General features: G+C 34.4%; 1 protein-coding gene across 4 annotated transcripts in view; it reads left to right on the forward strand.

The window, feature by feature from the left end:
* LOC105487671 (nuclear transcription factor, X-box binding like 1) overlaps positions 1 to 26808 on the forward strand; it is a 73270-nt gene that overhangs the window by 18288 nt on the left and 28174 nt on the right. For all 4 annotated transcript variants that reach the window (XM_011751182.3, XM_011751180.3, XM_011751181.3 and 1 more), the window contains 8 exons: positions 1860 to 1982; positions 5429 to 5519; positions 10233 to 10353; positions 10580 to 10739; positions 11765 to 11856; positions 17528 to 17549; positions 17976 to 18116; positions 21419 to 21585. In XM_011751182.3, coding sequence (XP_011749484.1) covers positions 1860 to 1982; positions 5429 to 5519; positions 10233 to 10353; positions 10580 to 10739; positions 11765 to 11856; positions 17528 to 17549; positions 17976 to 18116; positions 21419 to 21585 — 917 coding nt within the window. The remainder of the gene's footprint in view (positions 1 to 1859; positions 1983 to 5428; positions 5520 to 10232; positions 10354 to 10579; positions 10740 to 11764; positions 11857 to 17527; positions 17550 to 17975; positions 18117 to 21418; positions 21586 to 26808) is intronic.

Raw genomic sequence — 26808 nt, forward strand, 5'->3', positions numbered from 1 at the left:
TTTGGGGGTGCTGCAAACCATGCCCATATTAGACAGTGAATTTAATGGTTACATGTTGTGTGTGTGTTCTGACTGCTCTACTGACCAGTCGTTCCCCATTCTCTTTCCCTTTCCTTGGGCCTTCCTATTCCCTGAGAGACAACAATATTGAAATTAGGCCAATTAATAACCCTACAGTGGCTTTTGTAAATGTTCAAGTGAAAGGAAGAGTCGCACATTTCTCATTTAAATCAAAAGCTAGAGATGGTTAAGCTAGTGAGGGAGGCAAGTTGAAAGCTGAAATAGGCTGAAAGGTCTCTTGCATCAATTAGCCATGTTGTGAATGCAAAGGAAAAGTTCTTGAAAGAAATTGAAATTGCTACTGCAGTGAATACAGGAATGATAAGAAAGTGAAACAGCCTTATTGATGATAAGGAGGAAGATTTAGAGGTCTACAAAGAAGATTAAAGGAACTATAATATTACCTTAAGCCAAAGCCTACTCCAAAGCAAGGCCCTAACTTCAATTCTGTGAAGGCTGAGAGAGGTGAGGAAGGTGCACAAGAAAAGTTTGAAACTAGCAGAGGTTGGTTCATGAAGTTTAAGGAAAGAAGCCCTGTTCATAATATAAAGGTGCAAGGTGAAGCAGCAAGTGTTGATGTAGAAGCTGTCAGGTTATCCAGATGATCTAGCTAAGGTAATTGATGAAGGTGGCTACATTAAAGAAAAGATTTTCAAGTGAGATGAAATAGCCTTCTACTGGAAGAAGATACCATATAGGACTTTCACAGTTAAAGCTTCAAAGCATCAAAGAATAGGCTGACTTTCTTCTTAAGGGCTAATGTAGCTCCTTAATTGCTCATTAATTGATAATGTAGCTCATTAGTGTAGCTCATAATTGAAGCCAATGCTCATTTACTATTTCAAAAATTGTAGGGGTCTTATGAATTTTGCTGAACCTAGTCTGCTTATGCTCTGTAAATGGAACAACAAAGCCTAGATGACAGCACATCTATTGACAGCACAGCTTTATGGCATGGTTATAAGCCCACTCTTGAGACTGACTGATCAGGAAATTTTCTTTTCAAAATATTACTGCTCATTGACAATGCACCTGGTCACCCACGAGCTCCGATTGAGGTGTATAAAGAGATGAATGCTTTTATGCCATGTCTGCTAACACAATATCCATTCTGCAGCCCATGGATCAAGGAATAATTTTGACTTTCAAGTTCTATTTTTTAAGAAATACATTTCCTAAGGCTATAGCTGCCATGGATAGTGATTCCTCTGATGAATCTTGGCGATGTAAATTGAAAACCTTCTGGAAAGGATTCCTCGTTTTAGATGCCATTCAGAATATTCATTATAACAAGAGTAGGTCAAAATATCAACATTAACTGGAGTTCATAAGAAGTTGATCCCAGCCCTCATGGATGACTTCGAGTGTTCAAGACTTCAGTAGAGGTCTAGACTTGAGACTTTAAAGTTGTATATGTCATTTTGGTTTTGACCAGAGTACCAAGTCCACAAGTTAGCTTACTAGGTAATTTAGTTGTTTTGGCTTTACTGAGACAAGAGTTGCAGATGTTATGGTTGTAATGAAATGGAAGTGGTTTTTTTATGTGGGTTTTTTTTTTTTTTTAACTATTTAATATCAGTTTTCTAAATTTAATAACAAATTTATATGAAGTCCTTTTTAGAGCAAAGTAAGATATAAGTAAATGTTTTAGGAAATTCAAATTGGTTTTTGGTAAAGTTTGTTATACAAATTTAGTGTTAAAATTTTTGTTCTTTATGTTTTAATAATTGTAAAAGGTGCAATGTGAGGAGAAAATATTAACAAAAATAATTTTAATAGCATTTATTTTATTCTTCCAGGAAGTGGAAAAGCATTGTCGCTGTGGAAAGCATACGAAACGAATGCCTTGTCATAAACCTTATCTGTGTGAAACTAAGTGTGTTAAGATGCGTGACTGTCAGAAGCATCAATGTAGAAGAAAGGTTTGTGTATTAACCTTGGAAACCTCTGATTTAAAGACTGTATTGAATTTCTCCATTTTGGACCCGCAATAAGTGCTGTCTTGAACTCTTTCTCAAATGTTCAGGCATATGCTTTGTTTTAATATATTAATAAATATTCTAGATTAACCTTAATCTAGATAATTTTTGTACTAGTGGGAATTGTACCAATTTTTTTCAAATGAGAAGTTTCTTGTCCTGTGCATTGTCCTCTCAGCTTGATATTTCTGATCACTGACTGTTTCTGATCACTGAAATGTATGATTTTCGTATATTTTATATTTGTGTATTTTATAAACCCCAAATACATTGTCTTTACATTTGCTTTAAATAATCAGTTATCTTTTAAAGAGCTTGAAAAAATAAGAAAAAGTAATTTTTGATATTTATCATCATACTTTTGGTGCTTTTCATCTTTTTGTACAGATTCACATTTCCATCACATTTCATTTTTTTTCTATTCTGAAGGATTTCCTTTAACATTTCTAATAGTGCTGGCCATGAATTCTTTCAACTTTGTATGTCTGAATATAACTTTCTTTAGTCTTTGTGAAAAATATTTTTACTTTAGAGCTCTAGTTTGGCAGTTTTTAACCCCCATACTTTGAAGGTATTGCTCTACTATCTTTTAGCTTGCATTTTTTCCAATAAGTAGTATGCTGTGATTGTTATATTTGTTCCTCGGTACTGATTGTTTCTCTTTTTTTCTGGCTGGTTATTAAGATCTTTCTCTTTATCACGTTTTCAGCAGTTTGTTTCTGGTGTTCCTTGGTGTAGTGTTCTTTATGTTTCTTAACTTAGTTTTCATTGAGCTGCTTAGATCTGTAGATTTATAGTTTTTATTATATTTGTGAAATTTTTGGTCTTTATTTCTTCAGATTTTTTTTTCTGTTTTCCCATACCCATCACCTTCTGAGACTTTGAGGACATGTATTTTATATGCTGCTTGAATTTCTAAGTTCACAAAAATAAAAAAAAAATGTTTATTTTTCAGTCTGTTTCTGTTTTAGTTTATATAGTTTTGTCTTCAACATCGCTAATTTTCTTCTGCATTGTCTAATCTGCTTTTTATCCCATCCTGTGTTTTTCATCTGAGAAGTGTATTTTCATCTCTAGAAGTTGGATTTGGGTCTTTTTTATATCTTCCGTGTTTCTCCTTAGCATGTTCATGCTTCCTCTATCTACTTGAATGTTAGATAGGTTATATTTGTAATGTCTGCTTTAATATCCTTGTGTACTAATTCTGTCATCTTTCATTTCTGAGTCTGTTTCTGTTTATTGATTTTTCTGCTTTTTTGGGATTGTATTTTCCTGCTTCTTTGTCTGCTAGATGATTTTTGATTGTTTCTAGACATGAACTTTACATTTTGGGTGCTGGTTCTTTTTGTTTGTTTATTTGTATTTCTTTAAATATTTTTAAGCCTTATTCTGGGACAAAGTTAAGTTACTCAGAAATTCTTTGTTCTTTCAGAGGCTTGATATTTTTAAGTGTGACCAGAACACTCTTTTGTTTAGGGCTAATTTGGCCCCATTACTGAGGCAATAAGTATTCTAAGTACTCTACTTGATGCCCAGGTATTAGAAGATCCTTCCACTCTGGCTATAAGGAACACAGAGTTTTTCCCAGCCTTGTGTGATCTCTTGAAATTATTCTGCCTTCTCTTTCCAGTGGTTCAGCTTTTGGGTTGTTTCCTCTCACACAATACAGACCAGTACTCAGCCAAAGACCCAAGGAGTTCTTTCTGGAGTTCTTCAGAGCTTTTTCTGTGCTGCTGCCTTCTCTCCACAAATTCTAGCCACACTGGCCTCTCTGAATTACGAATGTTGTCTACTCAACTTTGTAAGACAGCCAGATTCTGCTTATGATCTTCTTCCTTGTGCTATAGCCAGAAGTCTTCATGTGTAAGCTGATGGCACTGCAGGCCTTACCTACTTTGTTTCCCTTCTGTTAGGGACTGCCATCTGTGCTGCCTCATTATCTAATGTCTGAAAACTGTAGCTTCATATCTTTTATCTGGTTTGCTGGTTGTCTGAGACAGGAGTGTAAATCTGGTAGTTGTTATTCCATTGTAACTTGAAACAGAGGTGTCTATTGGCTTATTCAAGTCATGGACCACATAACCTTTTCCCCCACCGGCAAAGTGATAAGATAGGCACATAGTATTACTCAATAAACATTTGTCTAATTGAATACACTGTATTGCCTTTTTTTTTTTTTTTTTTGAGACGGAGTCTTGCTCTGTCGTCCAGGCTGGAGTGCAGTGGTGTGATCTTGGCTCACTGCAACCTCCGCCTCCCATGTTCAAGCAATTCTCCTGCCTCAGCCTCCCTGAGTAGCTGGGACTACAGGCATGTACCACCATGCCTGGCTAATTTTTGAGAATAAACTATATTGACTTAATTGCTTTTTAATAATGTATATTTTGTTTTTAGCTATTTTTATATACTGCAACTATACAACCCTAAGTTTCTTTAAGACAATTGTATTCTGTATTTCCTTTCCAAAGTTAGGTAAGTAAGAAGTTAAGGAAAGAGTTAAGATGGCAATATAGACTTGAAGTAGTTGACTGGTGTCCATGATTGAAAAATTAGGACAGGTCATAGCTAGCTATATTTCTCACACACGGAAGTGTCTGTGAAACCAGGGAAGTGACAAAGAAAGCTGGATGCAAGTAGCCTATCTCTGCTTCTCTTCTTTAGTCTCTTATTCTATGGTTTGAAAATAACTGTCAAACGAAGCCAGGAACAGTGGCTTATGCCTATAATCCCAGTACTTTGGGAGGCCAAGGCGGGCAGGTCACTTGAGCTCAGGAGTTTGAGAGCAGCCTGGGCAACATGGCAAAACTCCTTCTCTACCAAAAATACAAAAACTACCCAGGTGTGTTGGGGAGAGCATGTGGAACTAGGTACTCAGGAGGCTGAGGTGTGAGGATGGCTTGAGCCTGGGAGGTGGAGGTTGCAGTCAGTCAGGACTGTGCCATTACACTCTAACCTGGGCAACAGAGCCAGACCCTGTCTCAAGAAAAAAGAAAAAGAAAATAAATAACTGCCAAATGAATCTGTACATTGACTTGATTTTAATTAAATTTTTTAAAAAGCCAGACTAATTGTTTTCCTGTATTGACATTCCTTTGGTTAATATTGTTAGTCTCTGCATAGATAAAGGAATGAAATTATCTGATGGAAATGTTTTGAATCATAGAATGATTAACTGAAGGTCAAGAAAATTTAGCTTGATTTGTTAAATTAGGTCATCATAAGTTCTTAGTGAAGTATGTTTACTTACCAGAAGAATGTTGATATTCTTGAACACTTCTTTTAGTGAAAAGTATATCTTTTCTTTCTATAAGTTCTGTAACTAGTAATGACATGCCTATTATTAATGGGTTTTTGAATTACCTGTTCTTTATATGTTGCTTTCTCTTCAGTGTTGCCCTGGAAACTGTCCACCTTGTGATCAAAACTGTGGACGGACTTTAGGATGTAGAAATCATAAGTGTCCATCTGTCTGTCACAGAGGTAAACTTTAACAATAGCTATGATTTTATGTTTGTATTGATGTAGTGGTTTTTTTTTTATTGTCAATATTCAATATAATGTATTGAGATAGTGTTTTATAGTCATCGTGTATCTCACTTGACTCTCTTAACCTTGAGAATAAGGTAAGACAGTTTGCCAGTGTCCCTATTTTATAGGCAAAGAGGTTGAAACTTAAGAGGGTTCAGTGACTTACTCAGGGAAATGTCTAGTACATTTGAACCCAGGATTTCTGTATATAAAAGTATTGTCCTTTCTATAACACTATGTTGTTTTCCTACTTCCTAACTTTCCCCACACAATTTTTTAATCAATGAAGGTATTCTTAGCGTTTTGAACACCTTATTTATTCTGAATTTTATGTACTTATTTGGAGTTAAATCTAGTGAAGGATTAGATATGTCCTAAGCTGGTGATTTTTAAACATTTTGATCTCATGACCCCTTTACACTCTTTGGTCCCCAAAGGCCTTTTGTTACAAATGTGAGTTTTATTCATTGACATTTATTGTATTTGAAATTAAAATAAAATGTAATAATATTTATTTTTTTAAAAAATAGCAATATTAATCCCATTATAATTATATCTTAATACAAGTAATGTACTTTTATGAAAAATAACTATTATCTGAAAAAAGTAGAAAATTTTACATTCCTACAAATGTCTTTAATGTCTAGCTTAACAGAAAATAGCTGGATTCACATATATTCATTCTACATTCAATCTGCTGTGGATATCACTTGTCACTAGCTTCTGGAAAACTCTAAGCATGTAAGACCTTGCAGACCTCCTGAAAGGGTCTCAAGAACCGCTAGGGTTCCTGGAGTATACTTTGAGAATTACGTTCTAAGTTATTACTAGACATTGAAAACTGAGTTAACTTCACTCATTTGGATTATGTTGATATGAAATGGAATCTACTGAGATATGGTATAGAGTATTAGAAAGATCATGAACTTGGAGTAAGAAATCCTGGATTTAAGCCTAGACTCTGCCAGTTAGTAGTTTAATACCTAGAACAAACTACTAAACTGTTTCTTGGTTGATCTCCCAATCCTTTCAGAAATCCTGCATCATATATGGAACTATTGTTATTTTATATGTGGAACAGGCCAGGAGACTATTGGCCCAAGGTGAATAGAACTAGTCACAGAGTCAGGATGTGAACCCAGTGTTTATGATATTTCCATTATATTACATTCCTTCCCCGTTAGGAAAAGTGTCAGATTCTATTACCCTGTAGACATTTTCTGTAGGTATTCTTTGATTTGTCAGTGAAGTTTAGAAACAGTTTTTCAGGTATATTCTCACCAACACTAGAAAGATTTTATTTTCTTTTATAGTCATTACATCACTGACCCATTGAGTTTTTGCAGATTTTTGCAAACTACATCTCTGTAATGTAACTGGTTTAACAGTAGTAAATCTACTATTTTGTTATTTACCACATTGCAAGATCAAAGGAGGAATGAGATCATCTTGATAAACATCTAAAAATGGTTGATAAATCCAACATTTATATAAGATAAAAATTTAATTGGAAATAGACATATCCTTAACCTGATAAAGAGTATCTGCAAAGTTTAGAGCAAATATAAATATCATACTTACTGGAGAAGTGTTGGAAGCATTTCCTTCTCTCATATTTTTGTGAAGCAAAGCCCACAAATATTTCAGTATTAATCTCTAAAAGATGGATTCTTAACCTAAACATAGTAAACATATTTCTTCATATCAGCAAATATCTGGTGTTCAAACTTCTTGTTGTCTCATAAGTAACTTCATTTTTTAACGTCAGTTTATGGACTCTAAAACCTAATAAAATTGACATTGTAATTGGTTTTGTTTCAAAAGTCTTTTAATTTATAATTTCCATCCTCTATCTCCTTTTTTCCCTTGTGACTTATTTGTTGAAGAAACTAGGTTGCTTTATTTAGTTTCTCAGAGCCTGGGTTTTGCAGATTGCATCTCTGTGGTATTATTTAACATGTTCCTCTGTCTTCTGTATTTTCTGTAACCTGTTAATTGGATCTAGAGGTTTGATCAGATTCAAGTTTTGATATTTTTTGGTAGAGTGGTGTTTTTTTTTGTCATTGTTGTTGTTTTTTTAGATTTTTATTAACCCTTAAAAAAGCTTATTAGTCACAACAAAATTTTCCCTGATGGAAAGTATATGGAAGATGCTGTTGTGCAACTCTCAACATTTGTTTCATCTACAGTTTTAAAAGAATGTGGAATCATAGTATCATACTATTTTTCCATCATTCTAGAATCCTTCATAAGCAGAATTATACAGTAATTTATAGGGGGAATGTACTAACTGTATGCTTGTGTTGCGGGTATATGAAAATTTGATTTATAGTTTTCTTTTCTTTTTTTTTTTTTTTTTTTTTGAGACGGAGTCTCTCTCTGTCACCAGGCTGGAGTGCAGTGGTGTGATCCCCTCACTGCAACCCCTGACTCGCCCGTTCAAGTGATTCTCCTGCCTCAGCCTCCCGAGCAGCTGGGATCACAGGCATACGCCACCACGTCCAGCTAATTTTTGTATTTTTAGTAGAGCCGGGATTTCACCATGTTGGCTAGGATGTTTCGATCTCCTGATCTCGTAATCTGTCTGCCTCAGCCTCCCAACGTGCTGGGATTACAGGCATGAGCCGCAGCCCCCGACCGATTTATAGTTTTTTTTTTTTTAAGTTCTGGATCATCTGTGTTTATAGTTTTAGAACTACCCGAATCATACCTATTTTGGCTGTTAACTGGTATTGGACAGTGTAGTTATAGTCTCCGTATACTACTTTTTCATTTTGAAAGTATTATCATGGAAGTATTTTAATTAAAATATGTTATGCTTTATAGGTATATATAACGAATTCTGTTGGTCAGTAGGGAGACTGTTTAGAGAAATTATCCCTTATTCTCAAAATTTAATTTTAAAAAACGTGATACTGTTGTTTAGAATAGCAAAAAGGTTATGTTTAAGTTCCTCTGCTGGAGATGAACGAAAAATTGTCATTGTTAAGTATAGAAACTGATATAATATGCTGAATGAGAGCTGACTTAAATATTACTATCAACTTTAAAAATACAACTTGTAGTCATTCTTTGGGTAAAATAAAAATAAAACTTGATTATGTGGGTTAGGATAATTGACTTGCATTAACATCAAGAATATATATGTAAAACACATTGGGTATTTTGTATAATAAATGTTATGTTTGACCCTACGATGTTTTACCTCTAATTTTCTCTTTTTTTATGTTCATTATTTGAATTATAATTCTTAATTTGTATTTGTTTTAGGGAACCATTTTGAACTTCTAGAGGCACTTAAGCCAGGATATTGTCCATCTTTAATCTTTTTTTATCAGGTTAACTCCCGGTCCATGTTTTGCTTGGTCCTGACACCTAAGCAACAGTCTCTTTAAGATATTCATTTCTTTGTTGAAAACTCTTCTTCCTTCATTATTTCATTTCTGATAGAGTTCCTTACGGAGAAAACTAGAGTGGAAGAAAGCTCTTAAGATAATAACAGAATCTCTTGGAGAGAACTTTATAACCTGCTTTAAAGATTTCTTTGATTTTGTTTTTTTATATTTCTGCCAACCCGTAATAAAAGAGCGTAAAAAGCTGAAACCAAAATAATATTTTTTTTTTTTTTTGTTTAGAAGAGATATATTTGGGATTATAGCCTAAAATGGTGCCTTAGTACTTAGTCTTTCACAAAGTACAGTTAATGGAAAATGGACTGTACTTGCTACTAACCAATATCAGGTCATGAGAGAGAAGTTACTGGGAATTCGTCTAAAAATTGTGTACTTGGATAGATGTATGAAAATAGGCCAACGATATTATTGTTAATGTTAAATTTTCCAAAGACTTAAATCCATTTTTGCTTGTTTTAGTTTTGAATGAATAATATGTTAAATTTGTTGTGTAGAACAGAAGTTTTAGCAAATTTTAGAGAAATGTCTAAAACTTTATTGAGATACTGGTGGGTACAGAGAGAAAAGTGTTATAAATCAGGGGCTGGGTGCAGTGGCTCATGCCTGTAATCCCACCATTTGGGAAGCTGAGGTGGGAAGATTGCTTGAGTCCAGGAGTTCAAGACCAGCCTGGGCAACATAGTGAGACCCTCCCATCTCTATAAATAATCAGAAATTAACTGGGCATGGTGGTGTGTGTCTGTAGTCCCTGCTACTTGGGTGGCTGAGGTGGGAGAATTGCTTGAGCCCAGAAAGTTGAGGCTGCAGTGAGCCATGATCATGCGACAGCACTCAGCTTGAGCAACAGGGTGAGACCCTGTTACAAAAAAAGAAGAGAAAAATGTTACAAGTCAAAAGTATACAGCTTGTTGAATTTTTACGAACTGAACATAGCCAGGTAACCAAAACTTACATAATTAAACAGAACATTACCAGAATTTTCAACACCCTACTTGGATCCTTCATAACCATTACTCTGATTTTGAACAGTATGGATTAGTTTTTCTTGTTTACTTTATATAAATGGAATCATGCACTATGTACTCTTTGTGTCTGAATCAATGTTTTATGGTAAGATTCATTCACGTTGTAGTTTCTTCATTCTGGTTGTAGAGTATCCCATTGTGTGAATATACTAAATTTATGTATTTTACCATTGATAGGCATTTGGGTAGTTAAGGAAACTTTTTAATTGTCAGTATTTTTTTTTCAGGCAGTTGCTATCCCTGCCCAGAAACCGTAGATGTGAAGTGTAATTGTGGCAATACAAAGGTGACAGTGCCCTGTGGCCGAGAACGTACCACAAGACCACCCAAGTGCAGGGAGCAATGCAGGTGAGTTTGAAGCTTTGTACAAGCTTCTATCTGATGTTGTACAAATTTAAATTCATATTGGCTTTTAATATTTTAATTTAATTTTGCTTTAGTGTTTTAAAATATTAATATTCACAGTATACTCATTCTATATGGAATCAGAAGATATATAAATAGATAATTGTCCTTTAGATGTAATTATTCAATGATTAAAAGTAATTTTTGAAAATTGTACTTCATGATTTAGTCGACCACCAACTTGTCATCATACAAGTCAAGAAAAACATCGCTGTCACTTTGGCTCTTGTCCACCATGTCATCAACCTTGCCAAAAAGTTTTGGAGAAATGTGGTCATTTGTGTCCTGCTCCGTGTCATGATCAAGCATTAATAAAGCAGACTGGCAGGGTAAGGGAATAATGCTATTAAAGAAATAGTGCATTGCTGTGGGTTGTACTTTCTTGCTTTTACTTAGTTTTTCAACAAGCAATGATTAAGCGCTTATTGGGAAGCACTGTGCTTGGAGCAGCGTACAAGGTAATCAAGACTTGATTTTTTTGTTTTAAGCAACTCACAGTGTAGAAAAGGAGTGAGACCAATAAACAGTGTTTGCAAATACAGTGTGATAGTTACATTATGATCATGATATAGATGAATTTGGCAGTCCTCCTTCATATATTGTGGTTTAGGGTTATAGATATCTCCTATAACCTTATTTTAAAGATTTGTTCACTTTTTAATATTTTATTTAATATTTATTTATTTATTTTTTGAGACAGAGTCTCACTCTGTTGCCCAGGCTGGAGTGCAGTGGTGTGATCTCAGTCACTGCAGCCTCCACCTCCCGGGTTCAGCGATTCTCATGCCTCAGCCTCTGAGTAGCTGGGATTATAGGCGCCTGCTACCATGCCCAGCTAATTTTTGTATTTTTAGTAGAGATGGGGTTTCACCTTTTTGATCAGGCTGGTCTCGATCTCCTGACCTCAAGTGATCTGCCCGCCTCGGCCTCCCAAAGTGCTGGAATTATAGGCGTGAGGCACCATGCCCAGCTCATCCTCATGAATATTGAGCCCTAACTAAGTATCAAGCATTTTTTTAGGTGCTGAGGAATAACAGTGAGTAAAATAATGGAGGTTATATTCAATTGGTAGATGTTTTTCTCATTTCCTTATTGGAAGTAAAGGAGGCTACACTGCCTTTTTTCTACCATTTATAAACTGGATTCTGTCTCAGTTATTAATATCAAATGTATGTGGAGGGGGACAATTTAATACAGATAAAATGGAATATTTCAGTAAGCACAATTTATTGATTATTTGAAAGAATTTCAACCTGCTTGAGCAGAGGATACATGGAACTATTTTCTTAGATTCTTAAAATGGCCATATGGTTTAATCCCTCTGACTTAAAATTCTTATGTATTTTATTTGTAGCACCAGCCTACAGGCCCTTGGGAACAGCCTTCTGAGCCAGCATTTATTCAGACTGCATTACCGTGTCCTCCATGTCAAGTTCCTATTCCTATGTAAGTATTAGAATTTCAATTAAAAGAAAAAAAAAATTTTTTTTTTGACATAGCTTAAAGGGTATCTGAAGTCAATCTCCCTTTTTTCTTAGTTCAGTTCATTATTATTTCAGGCCTAACCTATAAACTAGTCTGTCTGTCTTAAGCTTCATTCTTTTCAAACATGTTTGTCGTACTTGCTTATAAACCTCCTATAGATACCTTTTTTTGAGTCTTTACCCCCAGTTGGAGTTTGAAGTCCTTCTTAGCTTTCCATAACAACTTGTGCATGCAGTTACAAAAACCAATCCAAGGAACATCATTTGTTAGTTTTGCTGATGATTCCCATACTAGAGTGGAAGCTCCCTGAAGACAGAAGAAAGCCAGGTTTTACATAAGGCAAACTTGGGGAATATTTAAAGGAAGCCTTGGAAATGAGAGGAAGTAGTTTCCTGTATGGGCCAGTGAATGACTAGGACTGAGCTATAAAGAGCTGAACCTACAGTAATAGGGAATCCTGGAATTTTTTATACTTCCAGCAGAGGTTATGGAGTATAGGGAAAAAAGAAGCGCAGAATGCTGAGAAGCAACATAAAATTAGAAAAGGGGCTGTTGTTTACGACTGAGGTGCCAAATTAAACATTGGTATTTCTTGTGTATTGGTCTTTTAAAGAGAGGGTTGTTTTTGTTTTTTAATTGTAAAAGCTTTCATTTGCACAACATTCCTCCCAGTTGAAATAGCATGTATATTTTTGTATATTGATCACATAGTCAAGTTGGGAGGCAAAGTGTTATTAGGAGATATATGCACAAATAGGGTAATTTTAGTCTGTAGATTTAATGGAGGAGGGCTGTGTAGTTAGCAGAGAGGTTTTTCATGTAGGTATTCAGTTATTTGAGGCTACTCTTTTACTGAAGACTTAAGTTATAATCATGAGGAACCAAGTTGTTGCTAATATCTCTTACTAAGTTAGAATTATTAGCGGCCTAAAATTTTTCCTTGAGAGAAACAGAAGAGACATTGATATTATAATTCATAGACACAAAAATGTTGTCATATACATAGTACCTAGTTAGCATTGAGTTCCTTAGTCTGGGTTTTTTTTTTTTTTTTTTTTTTGAGACGGAGTCTCTGTCACCCAGGCTAGAGTGCAGTGGTTCAATCTCGGCTCACTGCAACCTTCTTCCAGGTTCAAGCGATTCTCCTGCCTCAGCCTCCCGAGTAGCTGGGACTACAGGTGTGCATACCGTGCCCAGCTAATTTTTGTAGTTTTAGTAAAGCTGGGATTTCTCCATGTTGCCCAGGCTGGTCTCAAACTCCTGGCCTCAAGTGATCCGCCCAGATTGCTAGGATAACAGGTGTGAGCTACCGTGCCTGGCCCTTAGTCTGTTTTATATTAAGATTATTTAACATGTATGTCTATCTTATTTAATTCGGTTAATTTGCTTGAAATCTCAGTTTGGATAAAATATTATTTGACAGTAGAAAAACTGCCTGGAATTACTAAGTCATGTTTACTAGAGGTTTAAAAAATGAAATTAGATTTACAATGGTCTTTCTTTCTTACTTGACTGGAATATGTTGCTGGAAGATGTGTGTGTGTGTGTGTGTGTGTGTGTGTGTGTGTGTGTATTAAAACAGATTGTCTCTTAGAGTAATGGCTCTTGAGTTTAGGGTTGTGCTTCCCACTAACTTCTTCTATGAATAAGTCATATACCTTCTCCGTTTGTTTGTAAAATAACGAGGTTCAAGATAGGTATAGTAATGTCAGTAAGGAGAGAGTTTTCAGAGGTCCTTACCATTATAAAATGTCCTTTGTGTGTAGCAACAATTTGTAAATTTTGTCTGATGTTAGTATAGCCACTACAACTCTCTGTTGGTTACTAATAGCATGGAGAAATTCTTAGCAGCAAACTACTGAAACTGACTCAAGAAGAAACAGAAAATCTGAAGAGATTGAATTAGTAATAAAAAATTTACCACCAAGAAAAACCAGGACCAGATGGCTTCACTCGTGAATTATACCAAAAGTATAAAGAAGAATTAACACCAATCCTTTCACTTAAGGAGGGTCATTTCCCAACTTAATTTAACAAGGCTGGTATTTCCCTAATACTAAAACCAGAGGAAGACATTACAAAAAAAGCTGCAGACCAATATCACATAAGAATATAGATGCAAAAATTCTCCACAAAATACTAGCAAATTGAATCCAGTACCATGTATAAAGATTATATACCATGACCAAATGGAATTATCCCAGAAATATAAGGTTGATTCAACATAAGAAAATCAATCAGTATAATTCTTAGGTCTCACTCTCGCCCAGGCTGGAGTGCAGTAGTACAGTCCTGACTTACTGTAGCTTCAAACTCCTGGGCACAAGGGATTCTCCTACATTAGCCTACTGAGTAATTGGGGCTACAAGCATGCGCCACCATATCTAGCTAATGTTTTATTTATTTGCTTATTTATTTTAAATTTTATTTTATTTATTTATTTAGAGACAGAGTCTCGCTTTGTTGCCCAGGCTGGAGTGCAGTGGTGCGATCTTGGCTCACTGCAAGCTCTGCCTCCCAGGTTCAAGCAATTCTCCTGCCTCAGCCTCCTGAGTAGCGGAGATTACAGGTGTGTGCCACCACGATGGCTAATTTTTGTATTTTTTAGTACGGATGGAGTTTCACCATGTTGGTCAGGCTGGTCTCGAACTCCTGACCTCATGATCCACCCATCTTGGCCTCCCAAAGCATGAGCCACCACATCTGGCTGGTTTTTAAAATTTTTGTAGAGATAAGGTTTCACTGTGTTGCCCAGGCTGGTCTCAAACTCCTGGCCTCCAGCAGTCCTCCTGCCATGGCCTTCCAGAGTGCTAGGATTATAGGCATAAGCAAGTCACTGCTCATCCAATTGGTGTAATTCTTATCAGCAGAGTAAAGGGCAATTGATAGATGTAGCACAGCATTTGACAGAATCTGACAAACTTTCTTGATAAAAACACTCAAAAAACGTGGAAGAAAAAGATAATTTCCTCAACCTGATAAAGGGCATCTGTGAAAAACCCACACAGTTCACGTAATACGTCGTGATGAAAGATTGAAAGTTTTCTGCCTAATAACAGGAACAAGACTAGGATGCCTGCTCCTGCCACTTCTTTCAACATTGTACTAGAATTTTTAGCCAGAGCAATTAGGCTAGAGAAAGAAATTAAAAATGTCTTTTTACTTGGAATAAAGAAGAACAATTTGCATTTTCAGATGACATTGACATGATCTTGTATGTGAAAAGTCTTAAGGAGTCCTCAAAAATACTATATGAGTTTCTTAATGAGTTCATTACTGTTGTAGAAAACATCACTATACAAAGCCAGTGGAATTTCTGTACACTGGAAACAAACAGTCTGAAAATGAAATTAAGAAAACAATTCCACTTATATAGCCTGAAAAGAACATTTTGTTTAAGAAATTCAATAAAAGGAATAACAGGATTTGTACAGTAGAAAGGACAAAATCTAAATGAAAACCTAACTAAAAAGAGCAGTAACATTTATCCCTCAACATAATTAGACTGGAAGTAGAGCAGCTCTATTGTTGGTAAATTTGGCTCATTCAATTACACCTCATCAAAACCTCAGATTGTCTTTCCATTTTGTTATCCTTGGTGTGTCATCTTTGACCTCAGGCTGTTTGCTTTTTTGTTAACTTCTCAACCCAGACATGAAAGTTTCCAAAGGGAGAAATGGAAATGTGTATGCCTTCTGTGTGTCATCATCATCACCTTCTCTTTCTTTCTCTTTTTTTTTTTTTGTAAGGGTAAGGAAACTTCTCCGAAGCTCCACAGGAGAACTCTTTTCACATTTCATTAGACCATTTTTAAACCATTCCCTGGAAAGGGAAATGATGTGTTTGTTTTCTTAAATAGACTTTATTTTTTAAGAAAGTGTTCACATTTACAGAGAAAATTGCACAGAAAGTACAGAGTTCCTATGTGGGCCCCCATACCACACAGTTTTCTCTGTTACTAACTTTCATTAGTGATACAATTTTTACTGTTGAGGAACCAATATTGGTACGTTATTATTCGCTAAAGTCCATAGATTACATTAGGGTTTACTTTCTGTGTTGTATGGTTCTGTGGGTTTTAACAAATGCATAGTGTCATATATTTACTATTAGTTTTATACACAATAGTTTCATTGCCCTAAAAATGCCCTGTGCTGTACCTGTTCAACCTTTTTTTTCCTTCCTCATCTCAAACTCCTAGCAACCACGTATCTTTTTATTGTCTCTATAGTTTTCCCTTTTCCAGCATGTCATATGGTTGGAATTTTACAGTGTGCAGCATTTTCAGACTGGCTTCTTCACTTAGCAGTGTGGTTTTATGGTTCCTCTGTGTCTTCTCATAGATTGATAGCTCATTTATTTTTATCATTGAATAATAATCCATTGCATAAAGGTACCATAGTTCGTTTATCCATTTACCATAGAAGAACATTTTAGTTGCTTCCAATTTTGGCAATTAAGAATTAAGCTGCTATAAACATTTATGTGCAGATTTTTGTGTAGACATAAGTTTTCAGCTCATTTGGGTAAATTCTTAGGAGTGTAATTGCTGGATCACATGGTAAGACTTTGTGTAGCTTTTTAAGAAGCTGTCAAACTGTTTACTAAAGTGTCTGAATCATTTTGCAATCTCACAACAATGAGTGAGAATTGTTGCTCTATATTCTCACCAACATATGGTATTGTCAGTGTTTTGGATTTTAACTGTTTTATTTTCAATTGATACATAATAATTATACATATTTATAGGAAATGTAATGCTGTTTCAGTATATACAGTGTGATATAGTGATATATAGTGTGATATATAGTGATCAGATCAGGGCAATTAGCATATCCATTATCTCAGACAGTGGATATTGTTCTTTGTTTTGGGAACATTCAGTATCCTCTTTTCTAGCTATTTGAAAATATATATTATTGTTAACTATAGTTATCTGTAACTATAGTTATAGATATCTATATAGATATCCATTGTTATAGGTAACTATTGTTACCTATAGTTAACAATAGATACTATAGTTAACAATAGATAACAATAGTTTTATAGCACTGTGGGATAACTATAAAACACCAGAACTTGTTCTTCCTATCTATCTGTAATCTTTCAACTTTTCTTTCTTCAGTATTGTGTTGGCTGTTCTGGGTCTGTTATCTTTCCATATAGACATTAGAATCAGTTTGTTGATACATACAAAATAACTTGCTGGTATTTTGATTGGAATCATATTGAATCTGGATCAAATTGGAAATAAACTACATCTTAATAATTTTGAGTCTTTGTAACTGTGATCGTGGAATATCTCTTCATTTATTTAAATCTTTGATTTCTTTCATCAGTATGTTGTAGTTTTCCCATAGAGGTCTTGTATATATTTTGTTAAATTCATACCCAAGTATTTCATTTGTTGTGCTAATGTAGTGTTATGTTTTTAACTTCAAATTCTAATTGCTCATTGCTACTATATAGGAAATCAATTGACCTTTGCTTATTAACTTTGTGTCCTGTAACTTTACTATAATTGCTTATTCCATTTTTGTTTATTTTTTTACTGCTAGTAGAGTTAGCATCTTTAGATATTGTTTTTGAATAATTTGTAATGTTTTCATTTTATTTTATTTTTTCCTTGTAGGGAATGTCTTGGGAAACATGAGGTGAGTTATAGGCACAATTTTAAAGTAAAGCTTATAATCTATACTATTACATAGTATAGCTTTACTAGAGTTGTTAGAAATAATAAAGTCAAAGTATTGTTTTTTACTGTTATAAAGAGTACAAGAGTTTACTAATTTAAAAAATATGTAGTGCCTTTATTTGAGAATTAGCCTGTGGATATGCATTCACTACCGAATCGTATTGAATTTTCCTTTTAGGAGGAGGATGTTTTCCTTCTTGGCATTCATTACTTTGGAATATTTTGATAGGTTACTTTGATTTTGATAATCAATATTATCTGTGCAAACTTATTATACCTTTCTGAAACTTGTTCTCAAATGATAGCAGAGTAATTTTGGAAACATGTAATATGTCCAGAAACATTTGTGTAATGTGTGCTGTGCTGATTTCCTTTATTTTTTAAGGTGAGTCCACTACCATGCCATGCTGTAGGACCCTACTCTTGTAAAAGAGTTTGTGGAAGAATCTTAGATTGTCAGAATCACACATGTATGAAAGAATGCCACAAAGTAACCAAAATTGATGGCTGCACTGGAAAAAACAAGGTAATGTTCTTAGATTGAATGTATATCTGCCCGTAGTATTCTTGAAACGTTTTTACAGCAGTTATACCATAAATATTTTTCTGTTTTGCTTTAGCTTCCTTCCTCTTTTTTTGCCCTCATCCCTTCCCCTTCCTTGCCTTTCCTAAAACAGCTGCCTTAAACAGCTTGGTGTGTATAGTTCTGTATGTTTATTCCAGTTCATAATAATGTGCCTTTTAATGTGGAATCCTTTACATACTGTACCTGTGTTAATACATAGGATATGGTTTTATGATAAAAATACATAGATTATGTATCTTCTTAGATAGTAGGTAAGAGTATCACCTCCATTTCTTTCTGTTCATATCTGAGTTTAGAGCATTTACTCCAAGTTAGTTTTCAAACCTGACACACAGGATGGATGTTGTTCATAATTTTAATAAATTTAAATAAATTCCCAATCTTTTGTTGAAAGTAAAATAAATGGCATCACAGATGAGCACTGTTTCTATGTGTATAATTAACTAAAAGCATTTTACAAGTGTTTGAGAACTCAGCTATTCAAAGATCTCTAAAAATTGTCATCTTACAAGGAAAAACAAATGTAGCTAGTGTTAAACTTTAGTTGTAAAATAATTTTTTTCTAGACTTCCATTCTATAGGGAGTTGTAATACTTGTGTCTAAATGAGAAATAGGCCAGAAAATTTAAGTGTCACTTTATTATTAACATTGAATTTACAACTATTTAAATTATTAATATGACTTGTGTTATTGAAAATTTTAGTTGCATTGTTAGGGTTTTTTTTTGTCTTCAATTTATAATACATGACAACATAGGTATTCTTCTTTTTCATGTGCAAGCATATGTGTAAATATATTGCTTATAATTTCTTCATCGATCCATGACTTGACCCTCAAAAATGTACTCATGATAATACTAGAATTTTAAAATCAAACTAACAAATAATGATACAGAATCATTTTAACTAGTTACGGTGTAGCTGCTCTATGGCTTCCCTCTTCCAGATTTCCAGAATATGAAGTGAGTCAGAAAAAGCTTATTTTCAAAGCTGATGTGACTATTAAGAGATTTATTGTGGATAATCCCCAGATTGCTTCCTGGGTTAAAGCTTCTGTTTTTCTTTTTAAATGAGAACTGCATATGATATTTGACAGATTGACTTGCTGTATTTCTTAACTAAGATAGTCTTTCCTAGAAGATAGAACTTGATATTGGAAGTGATCCAGGAAAATAGCTTAGCTAGTGTAGATTCTGTGATTTTTGTTTGTTTGTTTGTTTGTTTCCCCCATAGCTGGAAGGAGCTCATATTCTAAGTATACTTTTTGTTTTGCAAATAGAGAAACTGAAGCTCTGTGACTTGTCCATGATTCTGCAACAGGAGAGTAGCAAATCAGAAAGTACTATGCCTGATCTTTTAACTCCCAGCCCAATATGCTTTTCTACTCATGTTATTTAAATAGAAGATTTTTGTAGGTGTACCACATAGGAAGAGCAAATGAAATAAACTCTTTATGTTAACTTTGGTTCTCTTTGCATATTTTGTTACTCACTGCCTAATACTTGCTTAGTCTTTCCCATCTCAGAAAGTCATGTTACCATTTTTACCCAGTTGTGCAGATCAAAGACATAGGAATCATGCTTGATTTCTTTCTTGTCTTTGTTGTCCTTTTCCCACAGATAATCCTGTTAGGTTTATCATCAAAATAGATCCTGAATCTGACAGTTTATCATAACCTGTACCTCTACCATCCTCATCTAAGCCACCATCACCTTTGACTTAGGTTTCTGCAGTAATTTCCTAGCCAGCTTTTCTACTCTCACTTTGTTTTATTGCATCAGCCAGATAATCTTTTGAAAAATGTAAATCGAGTATCATCTTCCTGCTCCATATCCTTTGGTAGTTTTCAGTCACTCTCTGACCAAAATTTAAATCCTTTTCAATGGCCTATAAAGGCTCAGTAATGATCTTCCCCAGCTTTCATCTGACTACTCATCACTCGCTTGCTTACTCACTTCTACCTCTGTTCATCCTGTTACTTGAACATTCTACATTTGTTTTTTCTTAGAGCCTTTGTATTTGTTCCTTTCCTCTGGAACTCTCCTTTCTGGTGGCTCTCTCCCTCATTTAACTCAATTTCTATTCACACGTGATCTTTATCAGTCAGGTTTCCTTCTTGTTGCTGCCATCACTCTTTCTTATCCTGCTTTATCTTCAGAGTAGTTACAAAGACATTATATTTATGTTCTTTACCTCCCCACATAAATGTAGGTTCCAGGAGCCTATCTCATGTCTTCCCAGTGCCAAGAACAATTCCCAGCACATAAGTGTTGAGTATTTGTGGAATAAATGAATATACTTTTTAAAAATAAAATTATTTTATAAAATTATAAAATAATATTTTTATAATTTGAAACACTATTTCTTTTTAATCCTATATGTCAAAAAATAGCTTAGAATTTTATCATAATAATTGTTGTAATCATGGCTTCTCTTTGGAATGATAATAAAAATGTTTGACCTTTAAGATTTAATATCCACGTCTATAGCTCTCTTATTTTACCTCAAGTATGATGTGAGAAAACAAACAATATCCTGAAACAAGTATTTTTAACCTTCTTTAGTAGATTGTAATACTAGTTAACATTATTAAATCACTAGAGAAAAGGGATTTAACATTATTAAATCACTAGAAAAAATGTGCCTTGTTAAGTTACATTGAGGTACATTTATTTGTAAAATGTAATTTAACTTTAATTCCTTGATGTGCATTAAAATATAAACTACTGGTCATTATTTTTTCACTCTATATGTGTTTCTCTTTGGCAAGGTGAGATAATTACCTCCAGACTGTTTAGTGCTTTGGAATTTTTATTTATGTGTTAACAGTGTATTGATTTCTTTAGGTCAGTGTTGATTATTGTATAGAAATCAATGAACATTTTTACTGTGTATTTTTTTTTCTGTCTTTGACTATTCTTTAGGAAGCAATTTACATTTTTAGTGGGATACTTTATATAGTCAAGTTCATTTTAAGGTTCATTTAAAAATGAGGCAATTTGACTTAATGAGACTCATAGGCAAAAAAAATCTATATGGATAATAGTCATATTGACAATCTTGCTATTCTTTAGTTTTAATATTTTTAAGATAAATGAGAGCATGTACCATTTGATACATGTACTTCTAAGAGCTGCAGAAGTACTTTATTTTAATGGTATATATAAATTTTATAACTCTAACATATAGAAATGTTAGGCTTACCTTGTACTTAGGTGATTTATTTCCATGCTATTTTTCAGGCGGGCCCAGAATGCCTTCATTGTGAGGAAGGGTGCTCCAAGTCACGGCCACTAGGTTGTCTTCACCCATGTATTTTGCCATGTCACCCTGGAGAATGTCCACCTTGTGTTCAGATGCTTAGAATAAAATGTCACTGTAAGATCACAAGCCTATATGTGGAATGTAGGTAAGTAGACTGAAAAAAAAAGTCTTATTTTATTACAATTAGTTGAATTGGTATCTTTTTATAATTAAGAACCCTTTATAGTGTACTTTGCTTAAACTCTAGATGCCTAGATTTTCTAATAGAGACCTGGAAGGAAGACATGTAGAATACTACACTTTCTGGATACTTCATCCTGAATTCAAACAGGGAAATTGTGCTTTTTTTCCATTTTGGGATTCTGTATAAGATTTTGTTATGAAAAAAATGGTTTCACTGCTTTTAAAAACATTAAAGAAATACTCCTATACCTGATAGTTTGACTATGTCAAATTAGAATTTTGTTCAATCAAAATTTGACTTGTACATACAGGCACACCTTGTTTTATTGGACTTCACTTTATGGTACTTGGCAGATACTGAGTTTTTTACAAATTAGAGTTTTTTGTCAGCCTGCATTGAGCAAGTCTATTGATGCCATTTTTTCAACAGCATATGCTCACTTTGTGTCTCTGTCACATTTTGATAATTCTCACAATATTCAAGCTTTTTCATTTCATATCTGTTATGATAATCTGTGATCAGTGATCTTTGATGTTTCCATTGTAATTGTTTTGGGGTGCTATGAACTGCACTTCTGTGAGACGGTGAATTATTGATAAATGTTGTGTGTGATTGAACTGCATCACTAGCAGTTCCCCTATCTCTCTCCCTCTCCTTGCGCCTCCTTATTCTGAGAAACAACAGTATTGAAATTAGGCCAATTAATAACTCTACAATGGCTTCTAACTGTTCAAGTGAAGGGAAAAGTCACATGTCTGACTTTAAATCAAAAGATAGAAATGATTAAGCTTAGAGAGACATGTCAAAAGCTGAGATAGGCTAAAAGTTAGGTCTCTTGCACCAAACAGTTAGCCATGTTGTGAATGCAAAGGAAAAATTCTTAAAGGAAATTAAAATTCATTCCAGTGAACACAGAATGATAAGAAAGCAAAGCAGCCTTATTGCTGATATGGAGAAAGTTTTAGTGGTTTGGATAGAAGATCAAAGCAGCCACAACATTTAGAGATGTTCCTAACTCTCTTCAATTCTGTGAAGACGGAAAGAGATGAGGAAGCTGCAGAAGAAAAATTTGAAGGCAGCATAGGTTGGTTCATTAAGGTTTAAGGAAGAAGCCATCTCCATAACATGAAAGTTCAAGGTGAAGCAGCAAGTGCCGATGCAGAAGCTGCAGCAAGTTATCCAAGAAAGTTGAGATAAGATCATTCATGAAGGTGGCTACACTAAATAACAGATTTCCAATGTAGACAAAACAGCCTTCTATTGAAAGAAAATGCTATCTAGGACTTTCATAGTTAGAGAGAAGTCAGTGCCTGGCTTTAAAGTGTCAAAGGACAGGCCAACTCTCTTGTTAGGGCCCTAATGCAGCTAGTGACTTTAAATTGAAGCCAGTACTCATTTACCATTCTGAAAATTATGCTACATCTAGTCTGTGCTCTATAAATGGAACAACAAATTCTGGATGACAGTATATCTGTTTACAGCATGGTTTATTGAATATTTTAAGCCCACTGTTGAGACCTACTGATCAGAAAGAGTCCTTTAAAAATATTACTGCTCATTGACAATATACCTGGTTACCCAAGAGCTATAATGGAGATATGCAAGGAGATGAATGTTGTGTTCGTGCCTGCTAACACAACATTCATTCTGCAGTCCATGGTTCAAGGAGTAATTTCAACTTTCAGGTCTAATTTTTTGAGAAATACATGCCAGATATAGGTAGTGATTTCTCTGATGGATCTGGGTAAATTGAAAACATTCTGGAAAGGAGTCACCATTCTAGATGTCATTAAGAACACTCATGTCAACAGGAACAGGAGTTTGGAAGAAGTTGATTCCAGCCCTAATAGATGATTTTGTTCAAGACTTCAGTGCAGAAAGTAACTGCAGATGTGGTGGAAATAGCTAGAGGACTATAATTAAAAGTGGAGCCCATAGATGGGACTGAATTGTTGCAGTCTCATGATAAAACTTAAACAGATGAGAAGTTGCTTCTAATGGATGAACAAAGAAAGTGGAATCTACTTCTGGTGAAGATGCTGTGAACATTGCTGAAATGACAACAAAGGATTAGGATTTAGAATATTACCCAAACTTAGTTGATAAAGCAGCAGCAGGTTTGATAGGAATTTTGAAAGAAGTTCTACTGTGGATAAAATGCTGTGAAACACAGCATCGCATGCTACAGAGAAATCTTCCTGAAAGGAAGAGTTGATTGATGCAGCAAACTCTATTGTCTTATTTTTTTAAATTGCCACAGCCACCTCAATCTTCAGCTACCACCCTGATCAGTCAGCAGCCATAAACATCTAGGCAAGATGCTCCACCTGCAAAAACATTAAGACTGACTGAAGGCTCACATGAGTGTTAGTAGGTTTTAGTAATAAAGTATTTTTAAATTAAGGTATATACATTGTTTTTTATTATGTAATGCTATTGCATACTTAGTAGACTGCAGTATTGTGTAAACATAACTTTTATATGCACTGGGAAGCCAAAAAATGTGTGTGACTTGCTTTAGTGTAATATTCGCTATATTAAGGTGGTCTGGAACTGAACCTGCAATATCTCTGAGTTATGCCAGTAGTTAGGCATATTTTTTTTTTTTTTTTTTTTTGAGATGGAGTCTTGCTCTGTTGCCAGGCTGGAGTGCAGTGGCACGATCTTGGCTTACTGCAATCTCTGCCTCCCGGGTTCAAGCAATTCTCCTGCCTTGGCCTCCTGAGTAAATGGGATTACAGGCGCGTGCCACCACACCCTTCTAGTTTTTGTATTTTCAGTAGAGATGGGGTTTCACCATGTTGGTCAGGCTGATCTTGAACTCCTGACCTCATGATCCACCCACCTTGGCCTCCCAAAGTGCTGGGATTACAGGCATGAGCCACCACGCCCAGCCTACTTAGGCATAATTTTTAATTTATGGATTTAAAAGGTAGGCCTTTGTTTATTATAAGCATTGCTGTTATAGCACCTATCACACTAGGATATGACCAAACCAGTATGTTTTCTTTATTTAAAAAAATGCCAGTTTTTGCTTATGGATTATTTAGATGGAAGAAAAAACTTTCCCTTTTATTTAATAATGATATAATTTACCACTTAACTCTCCTGGCTGTTTCACTCCAGTCTGTAAAGTGAACTTTTTGTAAATATATTTTGCTCAAGTTTCATTTGGGAATATTACTTTATTTCATATTTTTTAGCATAATTACATTTTGAAAAATTCCTGTTCATATTAGCTAATATTTTTGTTCCCTAAACTCTAGACTCATGCTTTGTTAAATTATAGAAGACAAATTTTATTCTTTTCTTATATTAAAGTTATTTTGTTGAAATCTCAAAAATAGAGTATTATAATTTTTAGTCTTAGAAATTTTGTAGGGGGAATTTAGAGGGCAATTTTGCATTATTAATGGATGGTAATGATGAACTTGAGCAGTCTCACACCTGCATTCTGTTTGTTTATATAGCTTGTTCCTCATCAAACTTTCACCCATGAATTTTAGCATCCATTGATGATTCTGTTGTAAATCAGTTGTTACTACGATAACATTTGAGAAAATAGAAAAAGCTCTCAAGAACAACACACATGTGCATGTGTGCCCAGATGCTTCATTAATGAAACCCTTGACCATTTAATCCCAATGATACTATATTAAGTATTCTAGAGCATAGAAACCCAAGGAAATAACTAAGTGTATTTTATAAAACAAATAAGAAGTTGCCAAGTGAGAATTTTCCAACTCCATCTGCTAAATTTATTAATTGACATTTTACTGTAAGAGCTAGCCCCACCTCGTATGTTAATACTAGCATGAACCAGTGGATTCTTTATTTGGTCCTTCGCCATCATTTTGATGTTTAATTTATTGAATGTGAAAGGCCCATGAGAGGGTCTTTAAACTGGTTCTCTTGTCCCTTTGATGTGTTTCCATCTTTGTTTTAGTATTTTCTTTTTTTTTCTGGCTAATGAAAATGTCCCAGGCTCATTTTGTACTTTACGTATCCTAGCCCAGGACTCAGATATTTCTCTAAGGGCCTTGTTAATGGACAGTGATATTTAAAAACCACTTGGTGTGCTTTTTGCTCCTTGTGTATCATTGCTTCTAAGCTCTCTGTTTTGATAAGGACCATTTTTAAATTTATTTTAGTGAATTGGCTGTTGCCGTCCTTCGCATATTTTTTTTCCTTGGGGTTTGGTCTTTCTTTACAATACTTTTGCCTCATAATTGATTTCTCTCATCTCGTATCATTGGTTAACATCTCCAGTCCAGTGTTAAATAGTATCGGCCCTGCCTTGTTTTTCTTTAGAGGAATTACTTCCTGTATTTCTACATTATGTAAGATGTTGGCTTTGTCACCATGTTAGAGAGTATCCAACAATTTCTGTTTTCTTAAATGTGTGTGTATATTTAAATCAGGATTGGATGCTGAATTTGCCAAATGATATTTTAGCATCTGTGGAGATAATCATAACATTTTAATCTTTGGATCTGTTGATTTTGATTAGCTAATATTTAGGATTTAAAAAATGTTCATTAATTGTATTAGTCTGTAATTTTCAAATTTTGTATTGTCTTTGTCAGATTTGGGTATCAACATTACATTTGTTTTACAAAATAAACTTGGCTATTTCCTTGGTTTTCTTTGCTTTAGAATATTTTATGTAGTATCATTGGGATTAACTGGTCATTGAGGGTTTTATGGAATTCCTCTATGAAACCATCTGGGCCTGGTATGTATGTGTTGTTTTTGATAACTTTCTCTGTTTTTTCTAATGAAAATTTCTCTCTTATGGGGTCATTTTTGGGAAACTTATTTTGCTTATAAATTATCTATTTCATCTAGATTTTTCAAATTTATTTGTATAAAAGTTTGTAAAGTAGTTGCTTATTGTGATGAAAATTTTGTTGTTGTTTTACGATTTCCCCTTGTCATTCTTATTTTGAATATTTTTGCTTTCTCCCTTTTTCTTGAGTGTCAGTTAGTAAATTTTTTTATTTTAAAAAACCTAGAATTTTGATTAACTGGATTGACTGTTCTTTTATGGTTTACCACATTTTTTTCTGCTCTTATTTTATTATTTCCTTTAAAAAGAAATTTCTAAATTTCTTTAAGAAGAATTGAGAATTTAATTCATTTATTTTTATGATTTCATTTTTATCATAGATGTGCTTAAAGCTT

This window comes from Macaca nemestrina, chromosome 3 (assembly GCF_043159975.1).
Source record: "Macaca nemestrina isolate mMacNem1 chromosome 3, mMacNem.hap1, whole genome shotgun sequence".
Taxonomy (NCBI): Eukaryota; Metazoa; Chordata; class Mammalia; order Primates; family Cercopithecidae; genus Macaca; species Macaca nemestrina.